General features: G+C 50.5%; 12 protein-coding genes and 1 non-coding gene across 13 annotated transcripts; 7 read left to right on the top strand and 6 right to left on the bottom strand.

Annotated features, from left to right (window-relative positions):
• Positions 1–557: 557 nt before the first annotated feature.
• On the bottom strand, positions 558–3,230 carry TRVA0_001S05996 (zinc finger CCCH domain-containing protein; the record flags this gene model as incomplete). Its single annotated transcript, XM_076681926.1, has 1 exon — positions 558–3,230. The coding sequence occupies one exon, from the start codon at positions 3,228–3,230 to the stop codon at positions 558–560; it is 2,673 nt and encodes an 890-aa protein (XP_076543883.1).
• Positions 3,231–4,181: 951 nt separating this feature from the next.
• MSS116 (ATP-dependent RNA helicase) lies at positions 4,182–6,194 on the top strand (the record flags this gene model as incomplete). Its single annotated transcript, XM_076681925.1, has 1 exon — positions 4,182–6,194. The coding sequence occupies one exon, from the start codon at positions 4,182–4,184 to the stop codon at positions 6,192–6,194; it is 2,013 nt and encodes a 670-aa protein (XP_076543882.1).
• An 811-nt stretch (positions 6,195–7,005) lies between these two features.
• NRP1 (Nrp1p) lies at positions 7,006–8,427 on the top strand (the record flags this gene model as incomplete). The annotated part of the gene is made up of 1 exon (XM_076681924.1): positions 7,006–8,427. The coding sequence occupies one exon, from the start codon at positions 7,006–7,008 to the stop codon at positions 8,425–8,427; it is 1,422 nt and encodes a 473-aa protein (XP_076543881.1).
• A 448-nt stretch (positions 8,428–8,875) lies between these two features.
• On the top strand, positions 8,876–11,484 carry VPS34 (phosphatidylinositol 3-kinase VPS34; the record flags this gene model as incomplete). The annotated part of the gene is made up of 3 exons (XM_076681923.1): positions 8,876–8,940; positions 8,986–9,072; positions 9,120–11,484. The coding sequence occupies 3 exons, from the start codon at positions 8,876–8,878 to the stop codon at positions 11,482–11,484; spliced, it is 2,517 nt and encodes an 838-aa protein (XP_076543880.1).
• A 311-nt stretch (positions 11,485–11,795) lies between these two features.
• Positions 11,796–12,941, bottom strand: SFA1 (bifunctional alcohol dehydrogenase/S-(hydroxymethyl)glutathione dehydrogenase; the record flags this gene model as incomplete). Its single annotated transcript, XM_076681922.1, has 1 exon — positions 11,796–12,941. The coding sequence occupies one exon, from the start codon at positions 12,939–12,941 to the stop codon at positions 11,796–11,798; it is 1,146 nt and encodes a 381-aa protein (XP_076543879.1).
• A 572-nt stretch (positions 12,942–13,513) lies between these two features.
• CAB5 (putative dephospho-CoA kinase) lies at positions 13,514–14,221 on the bottom strand (the record flags this gene model as incomplete). The annotated part of the gene is made up of 1 exon (XM_076681921.1): positions 13,514–14,221. One exon carries the CDS (start codon positions 14,219–14,221, stop codon positions 13,514–13,516), a length of 708 nt encoding a protein of 235 aa, XP_076543878.1.
• A 1,124-nt stretch (positions 14,222–15,345) lies between these two features.
• On the top strand, positions 15,346–16,680 carry CBS2 (Cbs2p; the record flags this gene model as incomplete). The annotated part of the gene is made up of 1 exon (XM_076681920.1): positions 15,346–16,680. The coding sequence occupies one exon, from the start codon at positions 15,346–15,348 to the stop codon at positions 16,678–16,680; it is 1,335 nt and encodes a 444-aa protein (XP_076543877.1).
• A 683-nt stretch (positions 16,681–17,363) lies between these two features.
• RKM2 (protein-lysine N-methyltransferase) lies at positions 17,364–18,515 on the bottom strand (the record flags this gene model as incomplete). Its single annotated transcript, XM_076681919.1, has 1 exon — positions 17,364–18,515. The coding sequence occupies one exon, from the start codon at positions 18,513–18,515 to the stop codon at positions 17,364–17,366; it is 1,152 nt and encodes a 383-aa protein (XP_076543876.1).
• Positions 18,516–18,750: 235 nt separating this feature from the next.
• Positions 18,751–19,449, top strand: LIP2 (lipoyl(octanoyl) transferase LIP2; the record flags this gene model as incomplete). Its single annotated transcript, XM_076681918.1, has 1 exon — positions 18,751–19,449. The coding sequence occupies one exon, from the start codon at positions 18,751–18,753 to the stop codon at positions 19,447–19,449; it is 699 nt and encodes a 232-aa protein (XP_076543875.1).
• A 196-nt stretch (positions 19,450–19,645) lies between these two features.
• On the bottom strand, positions 19,646–19,915 carry TRVA0_001S05798. The gene is made up of 2 exons (XR_013062050.1): positions 19,852–19,915; positions 19,646–19,802 (listed from the first exon to the last, which is right to left on the bottom strand). It is a non-coding gene; the product is annotated as an uncharacterized misc_RNA (transcript).
• A 2,962-nt stretch (positions 19,916–22,877) lies between these two features.
• On the bottom strand, positions 22,878–24,711 carry TRVA0_001S05776 (uncharacterized protein; the record flags this gene model as incomplete). The annotated part of the gene is made up of 2 exons (XM_076681917.1): positions 22,878–24,433; positions 24,495–24,711. The coding sequence occupies 2 exons, from the start codon at positions 24,709–24,711 to the stop codon at positions 22,878–22,880; spliced, it is 1,773 nt and encodes a 590-aa protein (XP_076543874.1).
• Positions 24,712–25,594: 883 nt separating this feature from the next.
• COQ9 (ubiquinone biosynthesis protein COQ9) lies at positions 25,595–26,242 on the top strand (the record flags this gene model as incomplete). Its single annotated transcript, XM_076681916.1, has 1 exon — positions 25,595–26,242. The coding sequence occupies one exon, from the start codon at positions 25,595–25,597 to the stop codon at positions 26,240–26,242; it is 648 nt and encodes a 215-aa protein (XP_076543873.1).
• Positions 26,243–26,766: 524 nt separating this feature from the next.
• On the top strand, positions 26,767–27,240 carry SPC19 (Spc19p; the record flags this gene model as incomplete). Its single annotated transcript, XM_076681915.1, has 1 exon — positions 26,767–27,240. One exon carries the CDS (start codon positions 26,767–26,769, stop codon positions 27,238–27,240), a length of 474 nt encoding a protein of 157 aa, XP_076543872.1.
• Positions 27,241–27,304: the final 64 nt, after the last annotated feature.

Genomic DNA, 27,304 nt, shown 5'->3' with positions numbered 1-27,304 from the left:
CTTCACTATATAGGGGCTAAGATTTGTCGTTCCGCCCCCTCCATGTCCCACAGAAGCAATCGATGGACTCCTCGCGTGCGCACGCACGTGATCAGCCGTACATCTACCCCTGTGGCCGCACCGAGCCGCACACTTCGGTATAATGGGGGACCAGTCCCCCCAAACCGCCTGGGGCTCTGCTTCGCGGAGATTTGAGCTGTACCCGGCAGTTACTCATTATAACGAGAGTCGCGTAATAAACAGGCTTGTGAGTTTGTAACAGTGTAATGAATATATTGTTACACTGTAACCGTCCTCACCGAGGATACGGGGGTCTGGGGGCTGGCCCCCAGCTACGGGAGCTCGAGGGCTGGCCCTCGAACACATCTGATCCGGTAAGGACTTAATACCAATACTGAGTTATAACAATTACACTTTATATAGCTAACCAGTTACTGAAATTTCTATAGGATTACAGTGGATTGGTGAGAACTTTGCCACGAAGTAGCGTGGTAATGATAATTTACATTAGTACTATCGGGTTATCAGAAGATACAAATATATACAATAAATATATTCTATTCATCTTTGAGATGGATGAAGTTGCAATCATTCCCATAGTTGCACCGCCCTTTGCGGAAGAAAGCACACGGATGGCGATGCTTATACCCCGGACTAGTATCATGGGCAACGTCTGGACGCACGTCGCGCTTGCGAAGTTCTATTATTTTTTCGAGCGAAACATCCTGGGACGACTCATGTGGTTGCCAGTTGGATGGGCCATGTGGATACCCGTAGGATGGACCATGGGAAGTACCATTTGGAGGGGCCTGGTGCGGCGGACCGCTGTTCCTGGTCTGGTGCAAGAACGCCTGCATCTGTCCCATGTCAAACGGCGGATTAGCAATGGCCGGGTTGGTTTTGTTCGCATTAATCAATTGAGTGAGCATCTTTAGAGCATCTTGAGCACCCGGCGCAGCTGGGACAGCCGGGAAAACTGGGGCAGTGGCAGCAGCTGGAGGAGGTGGCGAGACCTTAGGAATCAATGGCGATGGTTCAACACCAGTCGACGCAACATGCTCAAGGAACCCGTTCATTCGCGGATCCTTGTTAATCCTATCAGGGAGCACCATAATAGCCGTCTTGTTGCGCGTCTCCTTACGTGCCACCGGTTCGTCTGGAGAGTCGGGCGTGTCTGGTCGTACGAAGCTCTCACTCTGGCGCTGTAGTTCCGCTTCGGTAGCCGGACTATGGGGAATCAGTTCGCCACCACGCTTGATAGGCATTTCATCTTGTTGTTCAGACAACTCAAGCTTTGGTGGGTCGTACCACTCGATGCTTTCCACTGGAGGCCCCGTGTTACCCTCCGTCGCCTCGTTGTGTAATGCCAGCGCTTCTTCGTGGTCGAGGTCCTTGATATCCCGCACTCGCTTGCGGGACGAGATTTCTTCCGGGAACAGCTCAAAGTATTTTATCTCAACGAGGCTCTCTTCGTCCTTCCAGCGCACGTTCTTGGTGGGCTTTTCTTTGGGCTTCTCGTCCTCCTTTTTGTCCACAACCGTTGGAGAGGTCTGCTTCAACGGACCCCGTTTTATGGTCTGCAAATGAGATGCAAATGAGTAAGTACTATTAGCAGGGGCCGGCTTTTTGACCACCTTGGTATCAGTGGCCTCGACAGCCGACGAATCTCGCTTTTTCGAAGCTGTAGTGGTAGCAGTAGTAGTAGTAGCCGTGGGGGCGGTTGTCTGCTGCTGTGCATTTTGAAGAGATTTGAAAAAGCTAGATTCATTAGTCTGCTTCTGGGCGGATGCAATGCCCAGCTTAACCGGGTTCTTATCAACCGGGGTGGTGGATCTCGAAGTGGCCGTGGGCTTAGCAGGCATCCGTTTCAGGGCTGACTGGAGGGCTCGCGTAGCCAGTTTCGAGGTCAGTGTATCGCCCCTCTTCTCCAAAATGTCGAGAACCACTTTTAGTTTCAAGTCATGCAGAGTCTGCTCGGTAAATGGAATACTTGCCAATGCTTTTAGAGCGGACTTGGTGCTATCGTATCGCTTCTTCTTAATCATTGCAGCAATCCAGTTTCGCATCCTACTGAGGAAGTGGTTGGCATTGCGAAACTCGGCCCAGAATCGCGAAGTAACAGACTTGTCAGCCATATCAAAGGCAACTTGTATCTCGTCCGGATCCGTCGCGCCAAAGTCCTCCTTCCGACAGGCGAGGATTGTCTTCTTGAACAGCTCAACCGCTGTACTCATGCTTTCAGTGCGCTTTTTGAGCAGTGCATAGATCCGCTCTTTCATGAGCGAAGTAGGCGACTTCTTGGCCATAGCATCACGCTCCTTGGCCGAGAACACTGCCTTGTCGACCTCTTCTAGTCTCGGGCCCTCAGCGGCTTCTTTCTTTGATTCCTGCGGCGGCGGGGCCTGTACCGGCAGAGGGTGCGGCTGTGGCTGTGCTTCGGCTTGTGGCTGTGGCTGTGGCTGGATATGCGGCGGTAGCGGTGCTTGAGGTAGTGGCGGTGCCGGCGCCTGTGGCTGAGACACTGACGCCGCATTTGGAGCGGCGCTGCCAAATGCCTTCACTTCGGTGGTCGTAGCGGCCATGATTAGCGGGTTTGCAGGCCGCTGAGCCTCAACAACAATCTCGTCGTCGGTGTTCTCCTGCCCGTTAAAGTGCCTCGGCAGGAATTCCTCGTACTGCTGGTAGATCGCCGAAGGAACGCCGATTGGCGTCGGTAGCTGCACCTGGTCCCCCATAAACGACATCCCCATATCGGGCCTCACTGGAGCTGGTGGCGCCATGGTGACGGGGCGACTCTCGTGCCATGCTTGCGGGTATTGCTGTAGCATGGGGGCATTGCTGTTGCCGGAGGGTGTATGATTATTATTATTGTTATAATTAAAGTGAGGACTAACACTAAATTGGTGCAGCCCATGCGAATTATACGGCATGTTCATTATGTCGGGCTGGTGATGCAATGCGCCGGCCATGTAGCTCGTATCAAAGGGGGGAGGGTGGATGCTATATTGGTTACCATTGTTAAAAGGCATTTGCGGACGACCTGCCCCCATCGCACTACCGTACTGTGGCGGCACGGCGTGCTGCTGGGGAACAGCGATCCCACTCACAGGACCAGGAACTGGCTGTGACTGAGCATTTGGTGGTGGTGGCTGGGGCGGGTTCTGTTCACCTTGAAGCGGCCTTTTGTGAAATTGATGCCCATCGAAGAAGATAAAATTGTTGTTTTCCATCTCCAACGACCGCCCAGGCTCAGCTTTGCAAAAGAGACCTCAAACTTATATATTCAAAGAAAAGAGTTTTTCCCTGCCCCCTTTAACCACTGAAAAGTAGCCCACCACTAATGACTATGTAAGATAAAAAAAATTTTAACGAGGCTTTCTCCGATCAGAAAAGAGCGAAAAAAAAATCGCCAGGCACAGCTCGTGCTTATTTATATGACTTGTTGACCTCGCCTGAAGCCAAGTATCGATCTTGACCTGTCACTTCTGTGTTGGTAAGAGGAAACACACGACTAAGAAGTGGATGGTGATTTGGGGGGGGCGTCAAGCGACTGGTCCTTACCGCTATTTTTTCCCGCGTATTTCTCAGTCCGTCTCTCCACTCATGGTGCGGGTACCTGTCATACCTTCATTCGCCTGCTTCGTCATGGAGTCTATTTGAGGGCTGTCCTGGTTTATGATCAACTTTGTTTTTAACAGTAATTTAGTGCATGTAGGGCCTATCAATTATGTCTACTATAGTATATTTATACGAATGGGACGGCTAGGTGTGTACTTGGGGGGCTAGCCCCCCAAACCCCCCGTGGCGACGCTTCGCGTCGAATCGGAGGATGTGATAGATTGAGTCTCAGAGTATTCGACGCGGAGCGTCGCTTTGGGGGGTTTGGGGGGCTAGCCCCCCAAGTACTAACCCTCGTCCAACTGACATTGGCACATTAAATAGTAAATTAAGATATTCGTAACAACGAAGGGAGCCAGCTAACATATCAGTCTCGTTCAGTGTAATCCTATAGCTCATGCGCATCATTTCAACTATCACGATAGTGATACTCGATCCATTTAGTATTGATAGGCGATTTAATGTGCGGGATGACCCGGCACGGCTGAAACAGATCTTCAGGAAAATATTTTCCAGATCGCTCGAAAAATTAATCTATCGAATATCCCTTTCATAGACGAAAAATGCTAAGACGAGAGCTCTTAGCGGGATACAGGCCGCTTTTGAGGCTTTGTAATGTCAGAACCTTTAGCGTTTCCCAGGTTGCTGCCCGGGAATTCGCCAGGAATGAGCATACTCGATATGAAAAGGCTGATCGTAACCGTTATGATAAGAATGATCGATATGATAGAAATGATCGATATGAAAGGAACGATCGATATGAAAAGAATGATAACAACCGATATGGCAGATACAACCGTAACGTCAAGCATCATTTCAAGAAGAACAACAACAGCAAGTTTGCCACTAGAAACGATAACATCCCTGATCTCGAAAGGAATAAAGTCCGACTGACCGGTAAGGAAGGCGATGGTCTGCGTGGAATGGAGGACTACGTCGTGAATACTACGGATCTCGAAGGGCTATCGTGGGAAGATCTCAAGACTGGCGAGAGCGAGAATAGTGACAACAGCTTCTCGGGTGTTGATACTCTCCAGCTGGCAGAGCATAAAGTCATCTCCCGCGTGCTGGTGAACTCTCTGCATTATAACCGAAAGTACACCCAGCTGACGCCGGTCCAAGCCCAGACGATCTTGCCTATCTCTACTGGACGAAGTGTCGTGGTTCGAGCCAAGACCGGTACGGGCAAAACCGCTGCGTTCGGCATCCCACTTCTCCAGAAAGTTTACGAGGCCAAGCAGGAAGGTGTCATTGGTGTCAAGGCGCTTATTATTTCGCCGACCAGAGAGCTGGCTCAGCAGATCAGCGATGAACTGTGCGCTATTACTTCCTACGGCAAGTTGAGGAACATTAGAACTATGTGCTTTGTTGGTGGTCTGTCCAAGCGGATGCAGGTTTCCTCCGGGTTGTCTAATAATCCAGTAGACATTGTGGTTGCAACCCCGGGGCGACTCATTGACATCCTTCAGGATCGGGAGGCATTGCAGCATTTCTCTGGGATCTCGATCAAAGTCCTCGACGAGGCTGATCGGCTATTGGATATTGGCTTCAAGTCGGATCTTAACGAGATTGACTACCTCATTAAGAAGGTCCACGGCGGCAAGTTCCAGACCCTCTTGTTCTCAGCGACCACCGATAAGAACGTGCTTAACTTCGCTGAGGAGGAACTGGGCAAAGATCACGTAGAAATCGTTGACACCGTTTCCAAGGACGAGCCATTGGCTCAGGAATTGGTGTCCCAGCACTCTATTGTGTGCCGAAACTGGGCTGAAGTGTACGCTGCTACAGCACACTCCATCAAGGAGGAGTTCCGAGTGGCCAAGCAGCAGAAAGACAATGCTGAAGAAGTTGCAAAGAATGAGAGCTCCAACTTCAAGGCCATTGTGTTCCTGCCCACTGTCATGCTGGTCAAGCACTTTGGTGCCGTTATGACCGATCTCATGGAGGAGGATAAACGACGAATGCCGCGAGTAGAGGTTGTGCATGGCCAGCAGACGCAGAACCAGCGACAGAGGTTCACTGACCGATTCCGAACCTGTGACGATGGTATCCTTATCACTACCGACGTTGTTGCCCGAGGTATGGACTTCCCTAATGTCACCCACGTGTTCCAGATGGGCACTACTGGCGAGGCGTCGACTTATATTCACCGAATTGGTCGAACTGCGCGAATTGGCCGAACCGGCAAGTCCATTCTGGTGCATACGCCCCAGGAGCAGCCATTCTTCAAGGCGCTCGAGAAGCACAACATCAGGATGGAGTCGAAGAAGCAGTTTGAGCCGCGAGACGCGACTGACATTGCCGAACTCATTACGGAGTTCTCGCCGAATGCTATTGCTGCTGATGAGTTTGATCGGCTCTACCAGTCGCTGTTTGCGGCATACGAGCCATTGAAGAAGGCGTACAACATGAACGGACGACAGTTTGTTCGTGACCAGCAGGAATTCGCGGCGCTCATTGGTCTAGAAGATGCTCACCTCAGCCACCCGCAGCAGCGAACCTGGCTCAGGGGTCATGGGGGGGCAGCAAACAAGCGTTCCAACAATGGTCGACGGGCGAAGAAACAGTTCTGGTAATACTAATTTATTTATTTAAGTTCCTATTATTATTATTTTGTACATAGTTAAATCTGATAAATATCTCCATGAACATTCTTGATACGATATCTCTTGATTTGAAAGGTTAAGCGATCTATTATCGAGGATTCTGTCTCTCAGCTTGTATGCAATACGTTTACCGGTAATCAAACGAGAATAAGTCTATATTGCGATTGACCACTACCTCATATTCACGACCACGTATCCTCTACATCAGCATCATCCAAATCGTGGTGTATTGCCTGTAACAAAGCCTGTAACAAGCTTGTAACGCCGGTGGGAGGTTCGATTTGTTACAGAAAGAGGAGACCGTTACAAACGAACCTACGACGAGAGGCTCTCCAGCGTAACGTCACAGGGCTATTATTTCACTCCAGCAATATCGAAATACCAATTCCACCATGACATTGACACTTACTCCTCCTGGTAGACGTATATGAGTTTTCTACCGTTCCGTTACCCACCATAGGCGCTACGGCGTTACCGGTTTTTAGCTCCATAAGGGCCAGCCCTTGAGTCCCCACAGCTCCATCTTTTTCAATAGCAATGGCTCTAAAAGTGCTACTGAGGCTAATTGCAAAATAAGCATATTATATTAACTAGCTAATGCTGCTACGGTAATACGGACCACGTATATTTAGAACTCAGGGGTGGGTTGAGTTGGTATTTATCGCGCACCGCCCACAGACTCAACCGACAACCACCCCCCTTTTAACGTATAGTTTACACTTGAAAAGAGCCTTAGGCAGACAGGCGGGACATTCAGAAAACTATAGCGGTTGGGTGGGGAATGATTGGATATTACGTGATCGCCCATCTGGCGACGACCTGCGACGAGAGCGGGGTCTATGTGACCAAGGACTCATCGGAAATCATTGAATTTGCATGGCTCTTCCTCAACGCGACCACGCTAGAGGAGGTGCACCGGCACTCTGTGCTGGTCAAGCCCGTAACGACTCCTATCACCTCGTTGTGCACGTCGTTGACGACGCTGACCTACGAGCACGTAAAAGCCGCCGGGTCGTTCCAGCACGCAATCATGGTCTTAGACAGCCAGATCAGATCCCTGATCCAGGCCAACAACCTCGACTTTGCGTTTGTAACGCTTGGATCGTGGGACCTGCGTGTCCAGCTGCCGAGAGAGGCTCGGGACAAGAGCGTGGTTCTTCCCTCGTATCTCCAGTACCCGCGGCTCTTTGATCTACGTACGGAATACAGTAAATGGCAGGCCCGGCATCCGGAGTTCTCGCATTGTAGCCCGTCCTCTTTGGCCGGCATCTGTACTGCATTGGAGGTCGATACTCCGCTAGGGAACCTGTCACAGCCGTTTGGAGTGCGGCCCCGCAGGGCCATGGAGGAGGTTGTATTGCTTGCGAACATCCTTAAGGCGCTTGTCGCCAGGTCACAGCCGCTCGAGCACCATTGCGATGTGTTGGTGAGACCAATTGACGCTCGAGCCGACATGCACAATTTCCTGAGCGAGAAATCGGCAGTTCTCCATTTGGCTAATCTGCCGCACGATGTGACCCAGGGAGAACTGGAGAGCTGGTTTACCCAGTTTGGTGGCCGCCCTCTGGCGTTTTGGACTCTTAGGGTGCCGGATTACCAGATGACGAGTCCATCGGTTATTGGGTTTGTCGTGTTTGGTTCGCATGAAGACGCTCTGGAGTGTCTTGTGGTTATGAACGGGCGTGCTATGAACGAGCGGGCTGTACAAGTGTCTCCATCGAGCCCTTATGTGCTTGAGAGGGCCAAGGGAATTCTTGCGCCGTTCCCGCAAAACAAGAACCGGCCGCGTCCGGGCGACTGGAATTGTCCATCGTGCGGCTTCTCTAATTTCCAGCGCCGGACCATGTGTTTCCGGTGTTCCTTTCCTGGCGTTTCCATGCCAGTTGATACCAACCATGATAGCAAGTCCCCGCAGGCAAACAACCAGGGAGGGAACCTTGTAGTCAAAAAGAAGCGCTCTGGACCGAATGTGCCGTTCAGAGCAGGGGATTGGAAGTGTATGAACAACGGCTGCGATTACCACAACTTTGCAAAGAACATGGTATGCCTCAAGTGCGGCGCAGACCGTCCGGAGAGCTCGTCGAGGCGAGTGGCGTCGCGGCGATTCATCTCGCAGCCATTGCAGCCGATCAAACAGTACACCAATGCCGAGGTGATATATCGACCGCAATACAATAATGGGTTGTTGAATGGGGGGTTTTAATTACGTTTTTTTTGGGCATCATTGGTTTATTTGGGTTATTATTATTTGTTATTCTTGCATGTACCATAGTATATAGAGGGCGGTTAATACGACAGTTTGGGATACTATGCGGAGCCTCCGAGGGTTTTGAGGGACCGACAATTGATCTAAGTACGTCGGCTCCGCGGGGTTCATGTCGAGGTCATGCTGTACCATAGTTTATAGACGGCTGTTAACACGACAGTTTGAGATATTATTCTCCGCGCAGCGGAGCCCCCAGGGGGTCTGGGGGACTGGTCCCCCAAATTATCAACAATTGCTATATGTTACGATGAGTTCAGCTGAGTTCATGTTGAGGTCATGGGATGAGCCGCATGAGCCGCACCGCGCGCCACACCTCTATCTTTCACCCCGCGATACGGCCCCCCCCTCCTATAGAAACTACCCTAGCGGTGAAATCAAAGCAGCAATGGACGGCAAGGCATTCTCGTTCTGCGTGTCGAACGACATCGATTTGCCCTTTCGCTTCAAAATGTAGGTCCTATTGACCAATAATTGTCGGATGCTAACAGGTTTTAGTGGTTATTTGGAAGGTGACAAGCCAAAGCCACGGTACAGTGAATATGTCGAGACCCCTGACAAGCGAATTCAGCTCTATGGCCCCAAGTATGTCCCTCAAAATATTCTGTAGGAACACTCGCTAACGGAAATAGCTCGTCTGATTTGATGATCACGGCCCAGCTCTTTGCTGATTCAAAGCCATTAACGATCCCCGTACCGACGCTGCATAGACCCATCCGGTCCAATAAACGGTGGAATGAGTGGATAGAGTTCCCTATCAAGTTCAGCGAACTTCCTTTCAATACTCAGATAGCAATTACGGTATGGGAGTTTGCCGGCCCCAAGCAGCAGCACAAAGTTCCATACGGAGGAACCACGGTGCAATTGTTTGATAAGACCGATTGTACGCTGAAACGAGGGCGACAGAAGCTAAGAATGTGGCTGGACAAAGAAGCGGACGGGCTGTCTAGTTCGAGTACAGATTCCGCCGTAGTTAACATGGAGGAGATGGATAGACTGGAGAAATTGATCAAGAAGCATGAGGCAGGAGATCTGGTGCAGGTCGACTGGCTCGGGAACTTGGCATTTAGACAGATTGAACGCATTAACAAGACGCAGCAGGCAACTACCAAATCCCAGCATATTCTCTACGTTGACTTTATCCAGTTCGACTTCCCCATTGTCTACTCAGACTTTGCCTACCCGCTCATGAGCACCATTGTGTCCCAGAACCAACAACTGCCCATGCCTGTGAATACGCTAAGTGACACGACAAATGGGCAGAAACCGCGAAAAGTCGTGGTTGTGCATGACCTGGAGCAGAACCGGGAGAATCCAATTGAGTCTAAGTATAGGCGGTTGGTACGAAGTCACAAGTCGGGACCATTGGATAAGGAGCTGAAGCCAAACGCAAAGATTAGAGATGAGCTGAACATGATCATGAACTTTTCGCCAGTACAAGAGCTTACTGACGATGAGAAGAACTTGCTGTGGAAGTTCCGGTACTACTTGGCGAGACACAAGAGTGCTCTGACGAAGTTTTTGAAGGCTGTAACCTGGGAGGACCCTGTAGAAGCCAAACAAGTGGCAGAATTGCTTCTCAAATGGGCTGAAATAGACGTGGCAGATGCATTGGAGCTACTTGGACCACGATTTAGGGATCAAACTGTGCGATCGTACGCCGTAGCCCGGCTCAAGAACGCCAACGACGATGAGCTGGAGCTTTATCTGATGCAATTAGTAGAAGCCCTCAAGTTTGAGCAGCACGCTAATGCATCGATGTCGGAATCTAAGCTTGCTCAGTTCTTGGTTAATCGCGCACTGCAGAATCCGCGACTGGGCAACTATTTCTACTGGTACCTCACCGTCGAGTCTCAAGAGAAAGGCGCTACTGCAGCCATCTTCAAGTCTTTACTGGCTCAATTCCTAGGCCGGCTAAAGGACTTTTCCAATGGCAATGAGCGCACCAACACGTTGAAAGCACAGTTTACATTCATCAACAAGCTGCTCAAGATTTCATCGTCTATTAAGCTGTCTAAAGAGAGCCGGCCCAAGAAAGTTGAACAGCTGCGTCACTACCTGGCGGATAACAAACATGGCATGCTGTCGTTCGCCCCGATACCTTTGCCATTGGACCCGTCCGTTACGGTTGTGGGTTGTGTTCCCGAAGAATGTAATGTCTTTAAAAGCAGCCTGTCGCCGCTCAAGGTCATGCTAAAGACCGCCGAAGGAGGGACCTACCCAATAATATTCAAAACCGGAGACGATCTTCGCCAGGACCAGCTGGTTGTTCAGATCATTAGTCTTATGGACCAGTTACTGCGGAACGAAAATCTCGACCTGAGGTTGACTCCTTATAGAATCCTCGCCACGGGGCCCAAAGACGGCGCACTTCAATTCATTCCGAACCAGACGCTGGCGCATGTTCTTACCGAGTACCACGGAATACTTCCCTACTTACGGCAACATAACCCGTCCAGTGATCCTACGAACCAGCTTGGAGTAAAGAACGATGTCATGGACACATTTGTGCGGTCCTGTGCTGGCTATTGCGTCGTGACCTATATACTCGGGGTTGGTGACAGGCATTTGGACAACCTTCTCATCTGCCCGGATGGGCATTTCTTCCACGCTGATTTTGGGTATATCCTGGGACGGGATCCCAAGCCGTTCCCTCCTATGATGAAGCTTCCAATTCAGGTTATAGACGGCATGGGGGGAGCCCAGAGCGACAACTACGACAAATTCAGGTCGTACTGCTTCACTGCATTCACCTCTTTGCGCAAGAATGCCAATCTTATTCTCAACTTGTTTGCACTTATGACGGAATCTTCTATTCCAGATATCATGTTTGAGCGAGAAAAGGCGGTGCTCAAGGTAAAAGAAAAGTTTTGTCTCGAGATGACAGAGGCGGAGGCGATGGTCCATTTCCAGAACCTCATCAACGACTCGGTTAATGCATTCCTGCCTATGGTTATTGATCGGTTGCACAATCTTGCGCAATACTGGAGGGCCTAACACCAAATACTGCCCAAGACTGTCAATGCTGGAAGCCTAACACCAAATACTGCCCAAGACTGCCAATGCTGGAAGCCTAACATTCAATGCTGCCAATACTGCCAATACCGGAGGGCCTAGCTATCACTGATAGCCAGTGCTGTTCGTGAGAGTCCAGTGGTCTATTCAATACTAAAAAGATCAACTGGCTACTTAATTGGTACGATGAAGCTCTTAAGGACTAGTATACTCGAATTGGCTACTCAATTTGATACGATAAAGTTGTCACAGACAGGAAATACTTCGCGTGCTAATTTGTACATACCAACAAATTACTCCGAGTTCTTGTAGTCAATGATGGCTCGGATGCAGTTACCGGCGTGCATATCCTCGAACGCCTGGTTAATACCGCTGAGCTCACGTCGGTGCGTAATATACTCGTCGACCTTAAGCTTGCCGTGCATGTAGTCCTCGACGATGCCAGGCAGCTGGGATCGGCCCTTGACACCGCCAAAGGCACTGCCCCTCCACACTCGGCCAGTGACGAGCTGGAACGGTCTAGTGGAGATCTCCTTGCCGGCAGCAGCGACGCCAATGACAATAGACTGGCCCCAGCCCTTGTGGCAGGCTTCGAGAGCGGACCGCATGACCTGAACGTTACCAGTACAATCAAAGGTGAAGTCGAGGCCGCCGTCGGTGATCTCAACAAGATACTCCTGGATTGACTTGTCACCGATCTTGGACGGGTTGACGAAGTCGGTAGCACCGAACTTCTCACCCCAAGCCTTCTTCTTATCGTCAAGGTCGACCAAAATGATTCGGCCGGCCTTGCGCACTGCGGCGCCCTGAATCACCGAAAGACCCACGCAACCACCGCCGAAGACGGCCACGGTGTCGCCCTTCTGGACATCGGCGGTGACAGTAGCAGCGCCATAGCCGGTGGTGATGCCACAGCCCAGCAGACAGGCCCGGTCCAGTGGTGCCTTTTTGTTGATGGCCACGACGGAGATGTCGGCAACGACGGTGTACTCCGAGAAGGTGGAGCAGCCCATGTAGTGCAAGAGGTCCTTACCCTTGCACTTGAACCGCGAAGTACCATCTGGCATAACGCCCTTGCCCTGGGTAGCCCGGATCTTGCCGCACAGGTTGGTCTTGCCCGACTTACAGAACTTGCACTCGCCGCACTCTGGAGTGTAGAGGGCAATCACGTGGTCCCCGACCTTTACGGTGGTGACGCCCTCGCCGACGGACTCGACGATACCGGCGCCCTCGTGCCCGAAGATAACCGGGAAGGCGCCTTCTGGATCGCTACCAGAGAGGGTGTAGGCGTCGGTATGGCACACTCCGGTGTAGTTAATCTTGATTCGCACCTCGTGGGCCTTTGGCGGGGCCACTTCGATCTCCTCAATGGACAATGGCTTTCCGGCCTCCCAGGCGACAGCAGCCTTGCAGGTAATGGTCTTTCCAGCAGTCGACATTTCAATTGATTGTACAAGCAACAAGGGATGAAGTTGAAATTTTGGGTGTGTGGAGAAGGCCTTGGTCCCGTTTTATAGGTGGTGGATCGGGGATGGTTTGGGAGGGCCTAAGCGAAAGATGCAAACGCCTGCATCCTTTATCCAATTGCTGTTTTAGCCAAAGACAGTATGACCTTAGATTACTCATCGGAGTTAAGCCGCGACAAGCTCAATTGGTCTGCGAAATATCATTTTTGGATCAGTTGGTTTTTCAGTCGCTTGAGAACATCGGTTTTGAATCAATTGGTTCAACAATGGGTGTTGAAGACTGATTTGATATTAAATGATGGGGAATAGCGTGGGGACGCGGGATTTGGTTGACATATGCGAGCGGACCATTATAGAACTGGTGGGAAAATGAAGCCAATACCGGTATTAATTGGATAACTGGGTATTAATTGAGTGGTTTGAAATAGCTCTCGGGGCTCCAGGAATCCTTTTGCAATATCTCCGCGAAGCGGAGCTACGGGGAGTTTGAGGGGCTGGCCCCTCAATGGGAATTGGAGAATGCTTTAAGAATTAGAGTGGATGAATTACAGTTTTGGCTTAGCGACAGTGCGGTACAGATAAGTGATCAAAGCCATGAAGACACCAAATGGCGGGCAGAGCCACTCTGCTGTACTCAAAGCAGCCCCCGGCGTAACAGAAGCCACCATCTTATCAACCTCAGCATAGAGCTCCTCCAATGTTCCGTCGTTCCTAATAGCGATATCCGCCCGATGGGCCTTCTCGTCTATCGGCATCTGGCTGTTGATTCTGTTCTTCGCATCTTCTTCAGTTAAATGGGTATCTCTTGCCAGCAACCGCGTCAATTCCAACCCTTCATCGCACACGACTGCCACAGATGTCCCACAGAACCGGTCGAGCTTCGACTCAAATAGCAGTGGCACGTCGAGCACGACGATCCTATGCCCCTTGATCCATGCCACCACCACCTGCCTGGCCATCTCGAGCCGCACGGCCGGATGAACTATGCTGCCGAGATACCGCCTCTCCTCCTCGTTGCCAAACACAACCCGCCCTAGAGCGGGGCGGTTAAGCGACCCGTCCTCGAGCAGTAGATCACTACACAAAGGCCCAAAGTGCTCTACGATCCTCTTGTACCCTTTAGTCCCGGGCTCGACGACCTGCCGGGCGATGACATCCGCATCGACAATCGGTAGCCCGTGGTTCTTTTTCAGGTGCTTCGAAACCGTCGACTTGCCCGTAGCAATGCCTCCCGTCAGCCCTAATAGCAACATTTCGTCTTTAACCACAATATATAACGAACTATCCCCGGGTTAAATATACCCTCTCCGCTCCACAGTGCTCTTAACCGAGGTCGGGCCGCCGGGCCCGATATCATTAACCCTCGTGACTCGATCTACTTAGTACTACTGCCCTACTGAGCACCGTATAGTACCTTGTACTTAGTACCATAGGCGATCTAAACCGCCCCTCCATTAATACCTTGAAAGCTAGTCCTGAGGCTTCCCTGGGGGCCAGCCCCCAGACCCCCGTAGCTCCCTACTTAGGCATAGCTAATTGGTCCATCGCTATCATTACTGTTAATACTGGCAGTGTAGTGTATTCGAGGGCCAGCCCTCGAGCTCCCGTAGCTGGGGGCCAGCCCCCAGACCCCCGTATCCTTAATAGTGACAACGTAACAAACTCTTCGTTACGCTGTAACAAAAACACCCAACCTGTCCCCGTTACAGCGCGTAACGAGCCTGTAACAAAGTATTAACAATGCGTAACAGATACCTCGTCAACCTTCTCCGCGAAGCGAAGCCCCAGGGGGGGTTTGGGGGGACCAGTCCCCCAAGTTCATGCTACAGTGTTTATCAAAGCTAGATTGGACTATGGATAGTGAATGCTGGAAGGCGTGGTTGTTCCGCTATGCAGCGGGCCATTGGTCGCTACAATATCTCCGCGGAGCGGAGCCCCAGGGGGGTTTGGGGGGACTGGTCCCCCCAAGTAACACTCGGTAGCTTCAATTGACAGTTGGCTAGTCCGTTTCTCTTCAATTGACCCCTGGGGAGCCAGCCCCCCAGACCCCCCGTTGCTCCGCTACGCGGAGGGCGACAATTCCAGCTAGGGGTCCGACATGCGGCGGGCAAAATTAAATGCAGGACGTGCTAAAAAGGCAAGAACTAAGATCCGCAGGAGCAACCCAACGCGGTGTTTATAGCCCTCTTATTGCTTCGAATATAGGCCGAGTGCAATTGGCCAATTGGTGATCCCGGAAATACGAAAAAAACTAGCGTGATCTGAGGGTGTCTTTGGTGGTCTGAGCGAACAAGGATCCACAAACCCCGCTATAAATAAGGTCTTTCAAACCACAGACTGGAGAGGTTATTTCCCCATATTTGATAATTGGCGAGAGATGGTATCCCCCAAGATTCACGTAGTGGGCGCCGGGAACATCGGGGCGCTGGTGGCTGCGTCGCTGCGGCACACGATCCCGCCGGCCTATGCGACCTTCCTGCTCAAGTCCAGAGGGCGTCTCGACAGCTATCACCAGCACGGGTCGACGGTGCGAATTGAGACGGCGGCTCTGGGGTCTGGGCATAACTACCTCGAAGTTAAGGTACCCGCCGAGTTTCCCTACCCGTTCGGTACCAATGGCGAGATTGAGGACATTGAGAACCTCATTGTGACGACCAAGGCGCACCAGACGGTAGCTGCGCTGAAGCAAATTGCCCCGGCAATCAGCCCGTCAACCAATATTCTGTTGCTTCAGAATGGAATTGGCATCTACGACGAAATTGTAAGGGAAGTTTTCCCCGATGCAGGCAATAGGCCAAAGTTTTCGCTGGGCATTGCGACCCATGGCGTACATCGCACTTCTGTGCCGTGGAACTTCAAGCATGTAGGCATTGGCTCAATTAGGGTGGCCGAGATGCCATCTGCTGGAAAGCAGCCGTACCACCTCCAGGCGAACACCATGACGGACTCTGAGGAGTCTGTGCGCTCCGACTTCATGGGTAGCGTGCTTCCAAACGTAAAGCCGACGACAAGGGGCACTACTAGGCCGACTGACTCTGAGGAAGCGGTCAAAGCCGACTACAATCCACTGAAAGTCGAGAAAAGGGGTATTCAGCCCGATCCAGAGAGCACTGCGATACCCACTGAGGCAGAGGCATGCGCTAAGAGCGACTATGGAGACCCATTGGCGCCACATGGCACACCAAGGAACCCCATCTTTGAGTCTCTGGAGCGAACTGGAGGACTGTTGAATGCTCAAGAGCTGCCGTATCCGGAGTTTTTGCTTCTCCAGTTTGAAAAGATGGTCGTAAATGCTGTCATTAACCCGCTGACCGCTATTTTCAGGTGCCGAAACGGCGAATTGCTGCATATCCAGGCTGCCCAGCGACTCATGCACGGTGTCATTAACGAGTCCGCCAAGATCCTCAAGCATCGTGCCGAGAGGTTGTACTCTCCAGATACTGTGTTCTTGGTCAATGCTGCACTGGCTCCGGAGGCCCTGCTGGAGACGACGAAGCAGGTATGCAAGCTCACGGCTAAGAACCAATCGTCGATGTTGGCAGATGTTCTCACTGCTAACGAGACTGAGGTTGATTATATTAATGGGTATTTGGTTAGACTGGCTCACGAGGACGGGTTGTCGGCTATCTACAACACGACTCTTGTTGAGCTTGTGAAGAGTCTGGTTGAGCTGAACCGAAAGCATGAACGAGATAGTATTCTTGGTCTATAATTGTATTTATCGAATATATTTACACAGGGTGTTTTTCCCCTTTAAATGTTTCCAGTCTTCCGAACTTGAACAATTCCACGGGGTTTGGGGTCTGGCCCGCAAGTTCAATTGAAGCAGTTGTGTATTAATGGGGGGACCAGTCCCCCCAAACCCCCCTGGGGCTCCGCTTCGCGGAGAGTCCTGCAGTGGTCGCTAAACCTCCCCAAGTAAATTGAAGCAGTTGAGTATTAATAGGGGAACAGTTATCATCTGTCGTTTTATGTACATTTTACCATCTACCATTTCACCGCCATCTCGCCATTTTATCATTTCACCACCAGCCATTTCACCAACAACCATTTCACCATCTATCATTTTACCATCTATCATTTCCACCATTTTGAAATTTCAACTACCCTGATACTGTGATATTTCACGACTCATGTTGAGCTTGTGAAGGCTGAACTGAACCGAAAGCATGAACGAGACAGCAGTCTTGCCAGTAGTCTATAATTATTGTATTTATCGAATATATTTACACAGGGTGTTGTCCCCTTTTAATGCTTCACCAACTTCAAATTTCAAACGTTTCAATCGCTTTGAAATTTCACCATCCATTTCAACCACAACCATTCTCAGATTTCAACCATTTTGATATTTCAGCCATTTTGATCATATTGACCGTTTTTTGACATTCTGAAATATCACTCATAAGACTGGCGTATCTTATCAACAGTCTTATCATACCTCTCCAACAATACCTGAACCGACTTGTTCGTCGCCTTGTTGCGTAATAATCTAATCCTCCGCGATACCTCGGCCAGTACATCCAACATCATTTGCTTATACTGATACCCGTAAAGCACAATTGCCTCCTCCATACCGTCCGCCAACTTCATCAGCTTATCAGGAACACTGGCCCCCAAACTCTGCTCGGAAAGCGCCGCCACAGCCATCTCCGTTCTAAACGACGGCCCCGTCAGCTCCAGAGTATACTGGTCCCCATAGTACCCCAATTGCGACAATACATCGCGATGAGAAGGCTGTAATAACGGAGTGATCTGATTAGATATATCAACTGAGTCCCATGGATTGCTGTCCACAACGAATCCATACTCCGTTAACAGCGTAGAGTTGTCATGCGGCCCGTAGGTCAGGTATATTTCCTCTCCTATCGCATAGTCGACTTTGGAAATAATCTCCAGCCCCGTGGTTGAAATATTCAGTTTAATCGACTTGCTCTCGTCACACACATGATTGAGGTAGTCGGCAAACGGAGCCAGGGTCAGCTTATCCACCCTACTGACCGTCCCAGGAACGTTCATGTATATGCATCGCGTATTCACACACAGCCAGGCATGCTTGAACTTAACAACATCAAACTCCTGGCGCAGTTTTTCGTCGCACACTTCGTTTTTGACCAATTCCACGTCGGACTGGAACTTCGTATACTGCGTCAGCAGCTGCCTCAGCACTCCTGATGGCAGCTGTCCGCGTTCCTGTGCAGCCCACATGAGCGGAACCGTTTTGAGCTCCTCAACAGTAGGCAGCATGCGGATGAACGGAGCCCAGTAGTTGTTTGGGTCGTCCATATGCCTATAGACGTACCATGCTAGCAGCAGCGGCCCCGGAAGAACCCCCAAGGCCTTGCGGCCAATTGCATCCTCCTTAGCAATGCGCTGTTTCAATGTCTCGAAGTTCACGAGCTGCTTCCGCTTGATATTCGCCAGGATGGTCCCCTTGGGGATCTCTTCCGTAGCAACGACACCACGACCCCTCCCCGGCAGATCCTGAACAGCAATCTTGGGGCTCACAAACGACCCGCCTTCCTTGAGCCAGGCATAGAACTGCTCCATTTCCCCCCTCCTTTTTTCGTCAGGCCTACGTACTGTTCAACCCGGGGTAAGTAAGTCTGCGGCTGGAAATTTTCGTGGCCGGGGACCGCCAAAAGTCTCACCCTCTTGGCATACGGCGACTTCCACTGGCGATAGAGGGACTGTATACCGACATCATATAGTTACTCACGAGATGCTAAGGACAATCCGCCGGGGATTCGCCTCGTGTTCGCCGTATCGGTACGGGCTCAACCCGATGCTGGCCTCCAAGCCGTCAACACTCAACTACGTCCCTCCCCAGGGATTGACTAGTTACGGTGCAGCGGGGGAGACCCAGGAGGCCCTGGTCAAGGCGAATCTCGACTGGAAGCTTAAGAAGCGCGAGGATCCCGTTGCGCCGACCCTTCTGGCATTCGAAATGAACCCGGTCTACACCTGCGGACGGCGAGAACGAGGGCACATGACGAGCGAGGAGATCAAGCACTTTGAAGCGGACGGTAAGGCCCAGTTTGTAGAAACGTACCGTGGCGGGCAGACGACATTCCACGGCCCGGGCCAGCTCGTATGCTATCCGATCATTGACCTCCGAGCGTTTGGCATTTCGCCGCGATGCTATGTCAATCTTCTCGAAGACACCATCATCGACACTCTAAGTGTGTATGGAGTTAAGGGTATGCGCACAGAGGACACGGGAGTGTGGGTGGACGAGACGAACAAGATCGCGGCAATTGGCATCCATGTGCGGCGCAATATCACCAGTCACGGAATCGCGCTCAATGTGTCCACCGATACGTGGTGGTTCGACCGGATTATCGCGTGCGGTCTGCCCGACAAGAAGACGACGACAATGCGCCAGCAAAATCCGGCGCTGCACAAAGTAACGGTGGCCCAGGTATCGGACACCTTTGCCAGCGTCCTGGCCGATAAACTGCATTGCAATTTGGTCTCCCAGTGATCTTGTACCTATAGATTTGGCTATTCTCCTCTAGTAGTGTGTATCCTTGGGGGCCAGCCCCCAAACCCCCGTAGCTCCGCTTCGCGGAGGGAGCGTCTTCTTTTTCAGTCTGGCCAGGTTGGTTGCTTACGATTAAATCATAGGGATAGAGTGTAATTAAGCAAAAGCATCATATTTCGAGAATCATATTAGCTCCTATCAACCGAAGAATAACTATCTATGTTAAAAGACAAATCCTCCATTACTACAGACCGAATTAAAAACAGAAGTAAAATATGTCCATGCTTCAATCAACCGCACATGGAAGGGCGAGCCCTCAATAAACCAGAATCTTGAAAATACTGTTTTAAGAGCTACGACAGTTAGAAAGTCTGCTTAATCGTTGTGAGCCATGGTACTTACATTACAAGCGAATCGCGCATGCCCGTAAAGGTACGAATGTGTTGTGTCAGAATGGTAAACCCGAAGGGCCACGGAGAAAGAAAGAGGAATTCAAGGGGAATTCCTCCCCTATTTATATTCGATGAGAGGGAGAGACGGTATTAGTGTTCAACTTTACTCTGTCGCCCATGCTTCGGGGAAGCACATGCCATTGCAACAACAAATTTCATTAAGTACGATAATGTCACCATGTACTAACATGGATGGCTTATTGAGAAACAAAAAGCGTTGCCAAATGTGTGGCTATCTCAAGATATAGCGTAACATGCCTCCCGATGGATGCTGTAAACATTGGGCCACAAAGCATTAGAATAATGAATTCAAATTGGTACATTAACCGCAGGGCATGCGTTGGAAGTTTATAGCCCTGTCAGCATTTTGGTGCCCTAGGTAGAACGACCGGATTGTTGTAATAATATCAACAGATTTCAATCACATGTGAAGGGGCAACCCGACATCAATTGATATATTGTCTGCTCCTTGCCCCAAGAAAAGATGCTACCGATACAGTAATGGATTACGTATAAATAAGGCTGGATTTATTAAAATATATGAAAGCCACCATAATACCAATCAACTGAAAATGGAAGGCTGTATTGATTGTAAAGGTCGTGGAAAAGATCTTCGGAAAGAACAATATCGTTTTCAAAAGGGAATTCTCGCAGAACATATTCAACTGTAGAGGTTAAAGGCTCCCTAGCTTAGCTCATAACGTGTGTGTGTGTGTGCATCTAAACTGGCACTGCACTTGGATAGGGTAACGTCGAACTGGTAGCCTCGAAGGGCCACGAGGAAAGAAAGAGGAATTCCAGGGGAAGTCCTCCCCTATTTATATTCCATGAATATAGCATGAGAGGGAGAGAAGACGGTGATTGGGTTGAACTTTACTGTGTCGCCCATGCTTCCGGAGGTACATGCCATTGCAACAACAAATTTTATGAAGCACGATAATGTCACCATGTTACTAACATGAATTGCTTATTGAGATACAAAAAGCGTCACCGAATGTGTGGCTAACCTCAAGGGGAGTTGTAAACATTGGGCCAAAAAGCATTAGAGCCTGATAGGTCCAGCTCAGCTCATTCATTGTAGGACAGAAGTTTGTAATCCTGTCAACATTTCTGTAGTCTAAAAAAAGGACGAGGGGATTGTTGTTATGATGTCAAAAGAGTTGAATCGCAGACATAAGTAAATTAATAAATTGCCTACTAGCCATGGCCCCATAGCAGATGCTAGTAGATTACTACGGCAGTACAATACCAGACCTGTAATTTGATCACAAAGGTGAAAGGAGATGCAATGCGATTACTAGCGAGTACTCACCACGCTCAGTTACGTGTTGAGATGGGATAGATTAAAAACTAAAGAAAAATCTTACTCATATTGCCGTTTACCTAAGCTCTTGCACTAAACTGAACTCACTTCATATCAACGGTTCACACGATTGGCGATCAACCGTGCTATCGACTTACCACGTAGTGTGGACAATGGTTGCAATTACATCGCATTTTTCGATTGGGGATACAATGGTAGTATTCGATTTCAACTCTTGGGTGATCCTTCAACTAAACTCGTAGGATTCGATGGTATGCGTGCTTCTAAACTGGCACTGCACTTGGATAGGGGTAATGTTGAACTGGTAGCCCCGAGGGGCCACGAGGAAGGAGGAATTGAAGAGAAATCCACTCCTATTTATATTTGAAGAAGGGAAGGCGGCGCCGCTTATGCAGTAAACATAGAGTTCAACCTTACTCTTCGTCCAAGCTTCCGCATATATATGCCATTGCAACAGCAAACGTTATCAAGCACGACGAAGGCTTTGATTGTTATTGGTCTCTATCAGCAGAAACATCAACATTTACGGCAAAGCATATAAGAATAAAAGCTCTGTCATCTGCTGAGAGTGTGGCTAATCTCAAGAAGAACGAGTGTCCTGCAAGGGACTCTTTAAAAATTGGCCACAGTGCATTATGAATTTCATTTACATCATGGCAGAATATGCATGAAAAAAAGTTATACGGTACATCCTACGATAAAACATTTAGTACTTTAGAAGACACAGGACGATGTAATCAGGCAAAACATAAATTATCTACATAAACCGCCTAGACTTTAAACCGAATTTCTTACAGGGCAAAACAAACCGAATTTCTTATAGCGTAATACTACCTAGACTTTAAAAACCATCATGATTCAATCAACTGAAATTGGATGTTGGATTTGGAGAACAATGCCATCCCAATAGTAAAACAAATCAATAAATATGCTGGTATTAGATGACCACTACCGACATTGATGATATTCGAATATAAGGTTCCAGGAACCTTGCGTACGGACGAAGATAGTGCATCTAAACTAGCACAGTTACGCTTCGATTGGTCGAATTGGTAGCCCCGAGGGGCCACGAGGAAAGAGAAATGGAAGGGAAATCCACCCCTATTTATATTTTTCGAGGCAGGGGATTAGGTTGGCTCGGATAAGCTCACTACGTTTAGTTAAGTTCATTATTTTATGGTCGCGTTTTTAACTCAGAATCTCTCGCTAACCCCCCCCCCCCCCCCCCCCTAAATTCGGGCTGACACCCGCTATAATGGCCATTGCTCCCAGGTCTGAATTGAATGAATAACAATTAGCATTATGTTTATATGTACTATTACTATTAGTAAACGGTTCTGTTTTTGAGAGTATGCAGTTCTTTTTCTTGGAGTTTGCCAAGGATAAATAAGCTGGACTCGGTGTATCAAATCGCGAGCCAGTGATATAAATGATGATACCAGCTCAAGAGAAGAGAAAAAGTTTACATTGCAGAATCAGCTCCTGCCCAACCCCCGTTAACCCTGTAGAGGCCAACCGGTAACCTTGTAGTGTGGGGGAACATTGCAACAACTACGTACAACGCAGAAGCAATCAAGTACCACCCACTACGTAGAAGCAGTACAAAAACTGGTAGAAGCAGTAAACGCTGGTAAAAAAAGCAGCAAGACCGATTATCTATCTCTGGCAAAGGAATTAATAACGGTCATAATACCAATGCCAATGATAACAACTCCCACTGCGCTGGAGACAGGAATGGCTCGAACTCCACTCCCCAGACTCGCCGTCACAGCCCGACCAGCCCCCAGGGCTTGATCATCCGCAGCAACAGCAGAAGTGGCGTCTTTGTTGAGACTATCAAGGCTCGGCGAAGCGGGCTCCAGGGCCGAAGCACCCAGCGAAGCCGTCTCCTGGCGCTCTTCGAGCGCCTGGACAAGCTCGGCAATGGTCTTGGAGCTCTTCATAGCAATGTCCTCAGCGGCCAGCGCCCGGTTTCTGTACAACTCCAATTTACACTTGGTCTCGGCGAGCTCGGAAAGAACCGTCTGCAGTCGCTTGTCTGCCTCCGGGTTGTGGCTCTTGAGTAGTGAGGAAGCAGACGACAAAATGTCTTCTCTACTAATATCTCCTTCGTGGCTGCTCTTTGGTGGCTCAACGCCGTGGATGAGCTTCTCTCTACGCCGCCACTCATCCTCGTCATGACCCCCGTTCGAAAAAGAGGAGCTGGCGTCCCGGCTAAGAGAGGGACTGCCATTGCTACCTGAAACCGATTTCCCAGAGACTGGAGCGCTACTGAGACTGGGAGATGATGGGGCGGCTTGAGCGGCTTCCTGGAGGGAGTGGAACTCCTGGCGCAGTCTAGCCAACTCGTCTTCGCGTTGTTGAAGTCGGTGCTCCAGCGATTGCACCTGGGCCTCTTTAGCTTCAAGCTTCTCAGCCAGCGTCTCCAAAACCGTTGTTTTCGTCTGGGACGCATTGACCTTCTCCAGTAGCCGCGCTACGCTGGTCATCTTTGCCCCCTCTTGCTTGGCGAGCTGGATCTCGTTTATGAGCCTCCGCACGGTCGACTCAAATGCTATCATGTTGCTTACTCCGCTGTTCATGTAGATGCCGCTCATGCTATTCGACGCGTGGACCAATGCCAGATCTTCCAGCGTGGCATCGACGTCCCCAAACAGCGCTACGTCCAGCGAATCCGGTCGCGGAGCCTCCTCCTTGAGCCCCAGCTCGCCAATTCCAATTCCCTTCTTGGAGCTCGACGACATGAGCGACATCATCGAGATCATCTCGACCTTGGCAGAGATCTTACGGTGGAGCAACGAGGTCCCCTCGTCATTTGTGATGTCAATACCCAGCTCTAGCAGGTCGTTCTTCTTCAATTCATGCGGCTCAGACTCCTGGTTGTCGTTTGATAGCCTCCGTCCGTTAATATACGTGCCGTTGGAAGACTTGGCGTCCTTGATCCACACTTTATTGGTCGCCCGGTCGGCCCACAGCTCGGCATGCTGCCTACTGAGCACCCTACTATCAAAGAACCCGTTATCCGGGGCTGGAGCAGTCCTCTGGTTCGTCTGTCTGCCCAACTTGAGCACTTCAGGTGCAAACGGCACAATAAGCGTCTTCTTCTCAAACGTGTTATTCAATGGCGTTAGAGCCAGAACCAGCGCGTACTGAGACCGCGACGGAAGCGTCGTCAGCGAAGAACTTGAACTCGAAGTACTGGAGCTTCCTATCCCCCCTCTTAGTTAGCTTATTCCCTCTCAATATATCAACCAATTAATATAACATACGCTTCCGCGTCATGACGGTCCCGTTGGGCGCCTTCTTGGGCTTAGCCACCGACTTCGGCACAGGCTTGTTCTTGTCGCCAGGACCACCGCGTGGCACGTTCGCCTTGTGCTTGAGGAACTTGACCAGGTCCTCCGTGTTCTCCAGCGGCTCGTAGCCCGCCATACCCCGTGCTGAGCCCGAGCTTGCGTTCTTCTGAAGCATCGTCAGCGTCGCCATCGGGAAAAAAACCACCTCTCTCTCGCTCGCAACTTTCAAAATCTACAAATCAATAAATAAACCTCCTCTGAGAACCAGTTTTGTCTTCAATATTCTACTACGTCGCTTCGTTGCTGTCTCCTCGTCCCTTATATCGCGCTGTCGTCCAAAACAAACACCCCCCAAGACCCTCTTTCCCTTCCCCCTGGGTCCCGTCCTCGCGCGCCCCACCACCCCCGCTATTTCACCAGCTTTACTTTCCCCCACACCGCTCTGGCCAACCTTGTGCTCGCTGGAAGGGTTTCCCTGGGGGCCAGCCCCCAGACCCCCGTAGCTCCGCTTCGCGGAGGTTCTCCTTCCACTGTTGTTCATAGCCAATTGCAGGCAGTCAATGGAGGTTTCGGGGGGAAATGGTAATAGAGTGCATTCGGGCTCCCGTTACAACAGTTCCGTTACACCGTAACAAAACTCCCAACCTGTAACAAAATCTCGCGTAACAATGCGTAGCAACCATCAAAATCTCCGCGAAGCGGAGCCCAAGGGGGGTTTGGGGGGACTGGTCCCCCCAAGTCTATACCAGCTACAATTTTATCAAAGGTAGATCGGACAATTGAAATGGTTGCTGGAGGTGTTTCTTGAGGGGCCAGCCCCTCAAACTCCCCATGGCTCCGCTACGCGGAGGTCGCTGGCCGAAGCTGAGTTCAACAAGCGGAGCCCCAGGGGGGTTTGGGGGGACTGGTCCCCCCAAGTTTACACCAGCTCTAATGGACAGTTGGTCGTCTAGAAGACGGACGCTTTAGATAACTAAATTGCGATGATTTAAAGCCCGCGTGAGCCGCACGAAGGGCAGTGAAAAACTCCGGTAAGAGAGAGAGCGAGAAACGTACGATTTCGACAGGCAGAGATGAACGTGTTTAGACGAGGGTACAGTCAGCTGAGCGGCGGGCAGAAGAAGGTAGAGATTCTGCGGAGGGCATTGGAGCATGTTCCGAAGGAAGGATTTGAGCGGGCACTGCTCATTGGCTCGCGAGGGGCCGGGTACAGCGACGCTACCCATGCCGTGTTCCCTGGTGGCGCTTTTGACCTGGTCAAGTATCATCTCGAGACCCAGCGGGAGAGCCTGAGCAAGCTCGAACTCGCGGGAGGAACACCCTACAATAAGCTGGAGGAATTGATGGTCAAGCGGTTGGAGGGCAATCGGGTGATCCATCCGCGGCTCGGGGAGGCCCTGGCCATTATGACCCAGCCGGGGAACCTTGTGAGCAGTTTGGAGGAGTTGCATGGTCTGTCTGACGAGTTCTGGTGGCTGGCAAACGACAGGACGTCGGACTTTTCGTGGTACACCAAACGGGCCGCTGTCAGCTCGGTATACGCGGCAAGCGAGCTGTTCATGGTCCAGGATCGATCCACTGGATTCCGTGATACGTTCGACTTTGCGCGAGAGAGACTGAGGGATGCAGAAAAGACCGGCTTTGTGGCCAGCTGCATTATGGAGTGGGCCAAGTTCAACACCATTGCCAGCTACAACGTTTTCAAGAGTCTTACTAGATGACCTACAACAAGTTAGATAAGCTGTACTAATGTTATTTTATTGATTGCACTGTCCTCCGCGAAGCGGTGCCCCCGGGGGGTCTGGGGGGCTGGCCCCCCAGGGAAGTTGAACCACTAGGAATCTCCTGGGGCTCTGCCCCAGACCCCGTAGTTGGGGGGACACCCCCCAAACCCCCCCTTCCTAGAGTCAATTAACCACCAGGTTTATCTTCTTTCTGCCAGATCCTCCGCGAAGCGGTGCCCCGGGGGGTCTGGGGGGCTGGCCCCCCAGGGAAGTCGAACCACTAAGATTGGCTTCTCCTGGGGCTCTACCCTAGACCCCGTAGTCCCCTTTCTTTTGGTCGATTAGACCGTCATTCATTTTGGGGCGGTGAAGTCGCATGTTGGAGCAGTGAAGTCGCATATTGAAGGGGTCAAGTCGCGACGCGCGAACCCAAACCATAATAAACGGTCGATAGTACCGTTATGATAATACCGAAAAATAAACAGTCAGGGGGGAATATACCGGTAGGTTATACAGGAGAAATGGACTCTTATAATCTCAGTCTGAGCAACTCGGTCAACTCGCTGAATTCAGCGCTGTCGATTCTACAGTCGAGCAACGAGAACCTGAACCAGGTGCAGGATTTTGGACGACTGCCTACAGTTCTCAAAACAAACAAAGTGTTTGATATCGTCACTGAATCGGAAATAAACGAAGGTAAACGGGAGCTCGCTGCAGAAACAGAGCCCCAAGTCATGGCCCTGCTGAGGAAAGCAGAACAGGAAATCGCCCGCCTTGAGCGGAAAGAGCGATCCCTAAGCTCCAAAGCCGAGCTACAACGCATCCGGCTGGAACAAGTGTCCAATGTCACCAATGTCGGTAGCGACCTGCAAGAACGCATTGAACGACTGAGGATGTTGCAGCGTGAGAAAGAGAGACTGTCCTATTCCCTGTCGAGGCTTAATCTCAAGCAGCGAAAGGCTAGAATGAGCATGGCTTTCCAACGACAGCCGTGATCTTTTATTCTCGTAGAATTTTCATTCACCAGAGAAGGAACTCTAGAAGTGTCGCAGCCGTGAT

This window comes from Trichomonascus vanleenenianus, assembly GCF_965637985.1.
Source record: "Trichomonascus vanleenenianus strain CLIB 3782 genome assembly, contig: TRVA0_001S, whole genome shotgun sequence".
Classification (NCBI taxonomy): Eukaryota; Fungi; Ascomycota; class Dipodascomycetes; order Dipodascales; family Trichomonascaceae; genus Blastobotrys; species Blastobotrys vanleenenianus.
This window is presented reverse-complemented; position numbering and strand designations above follow the sequence as displayed.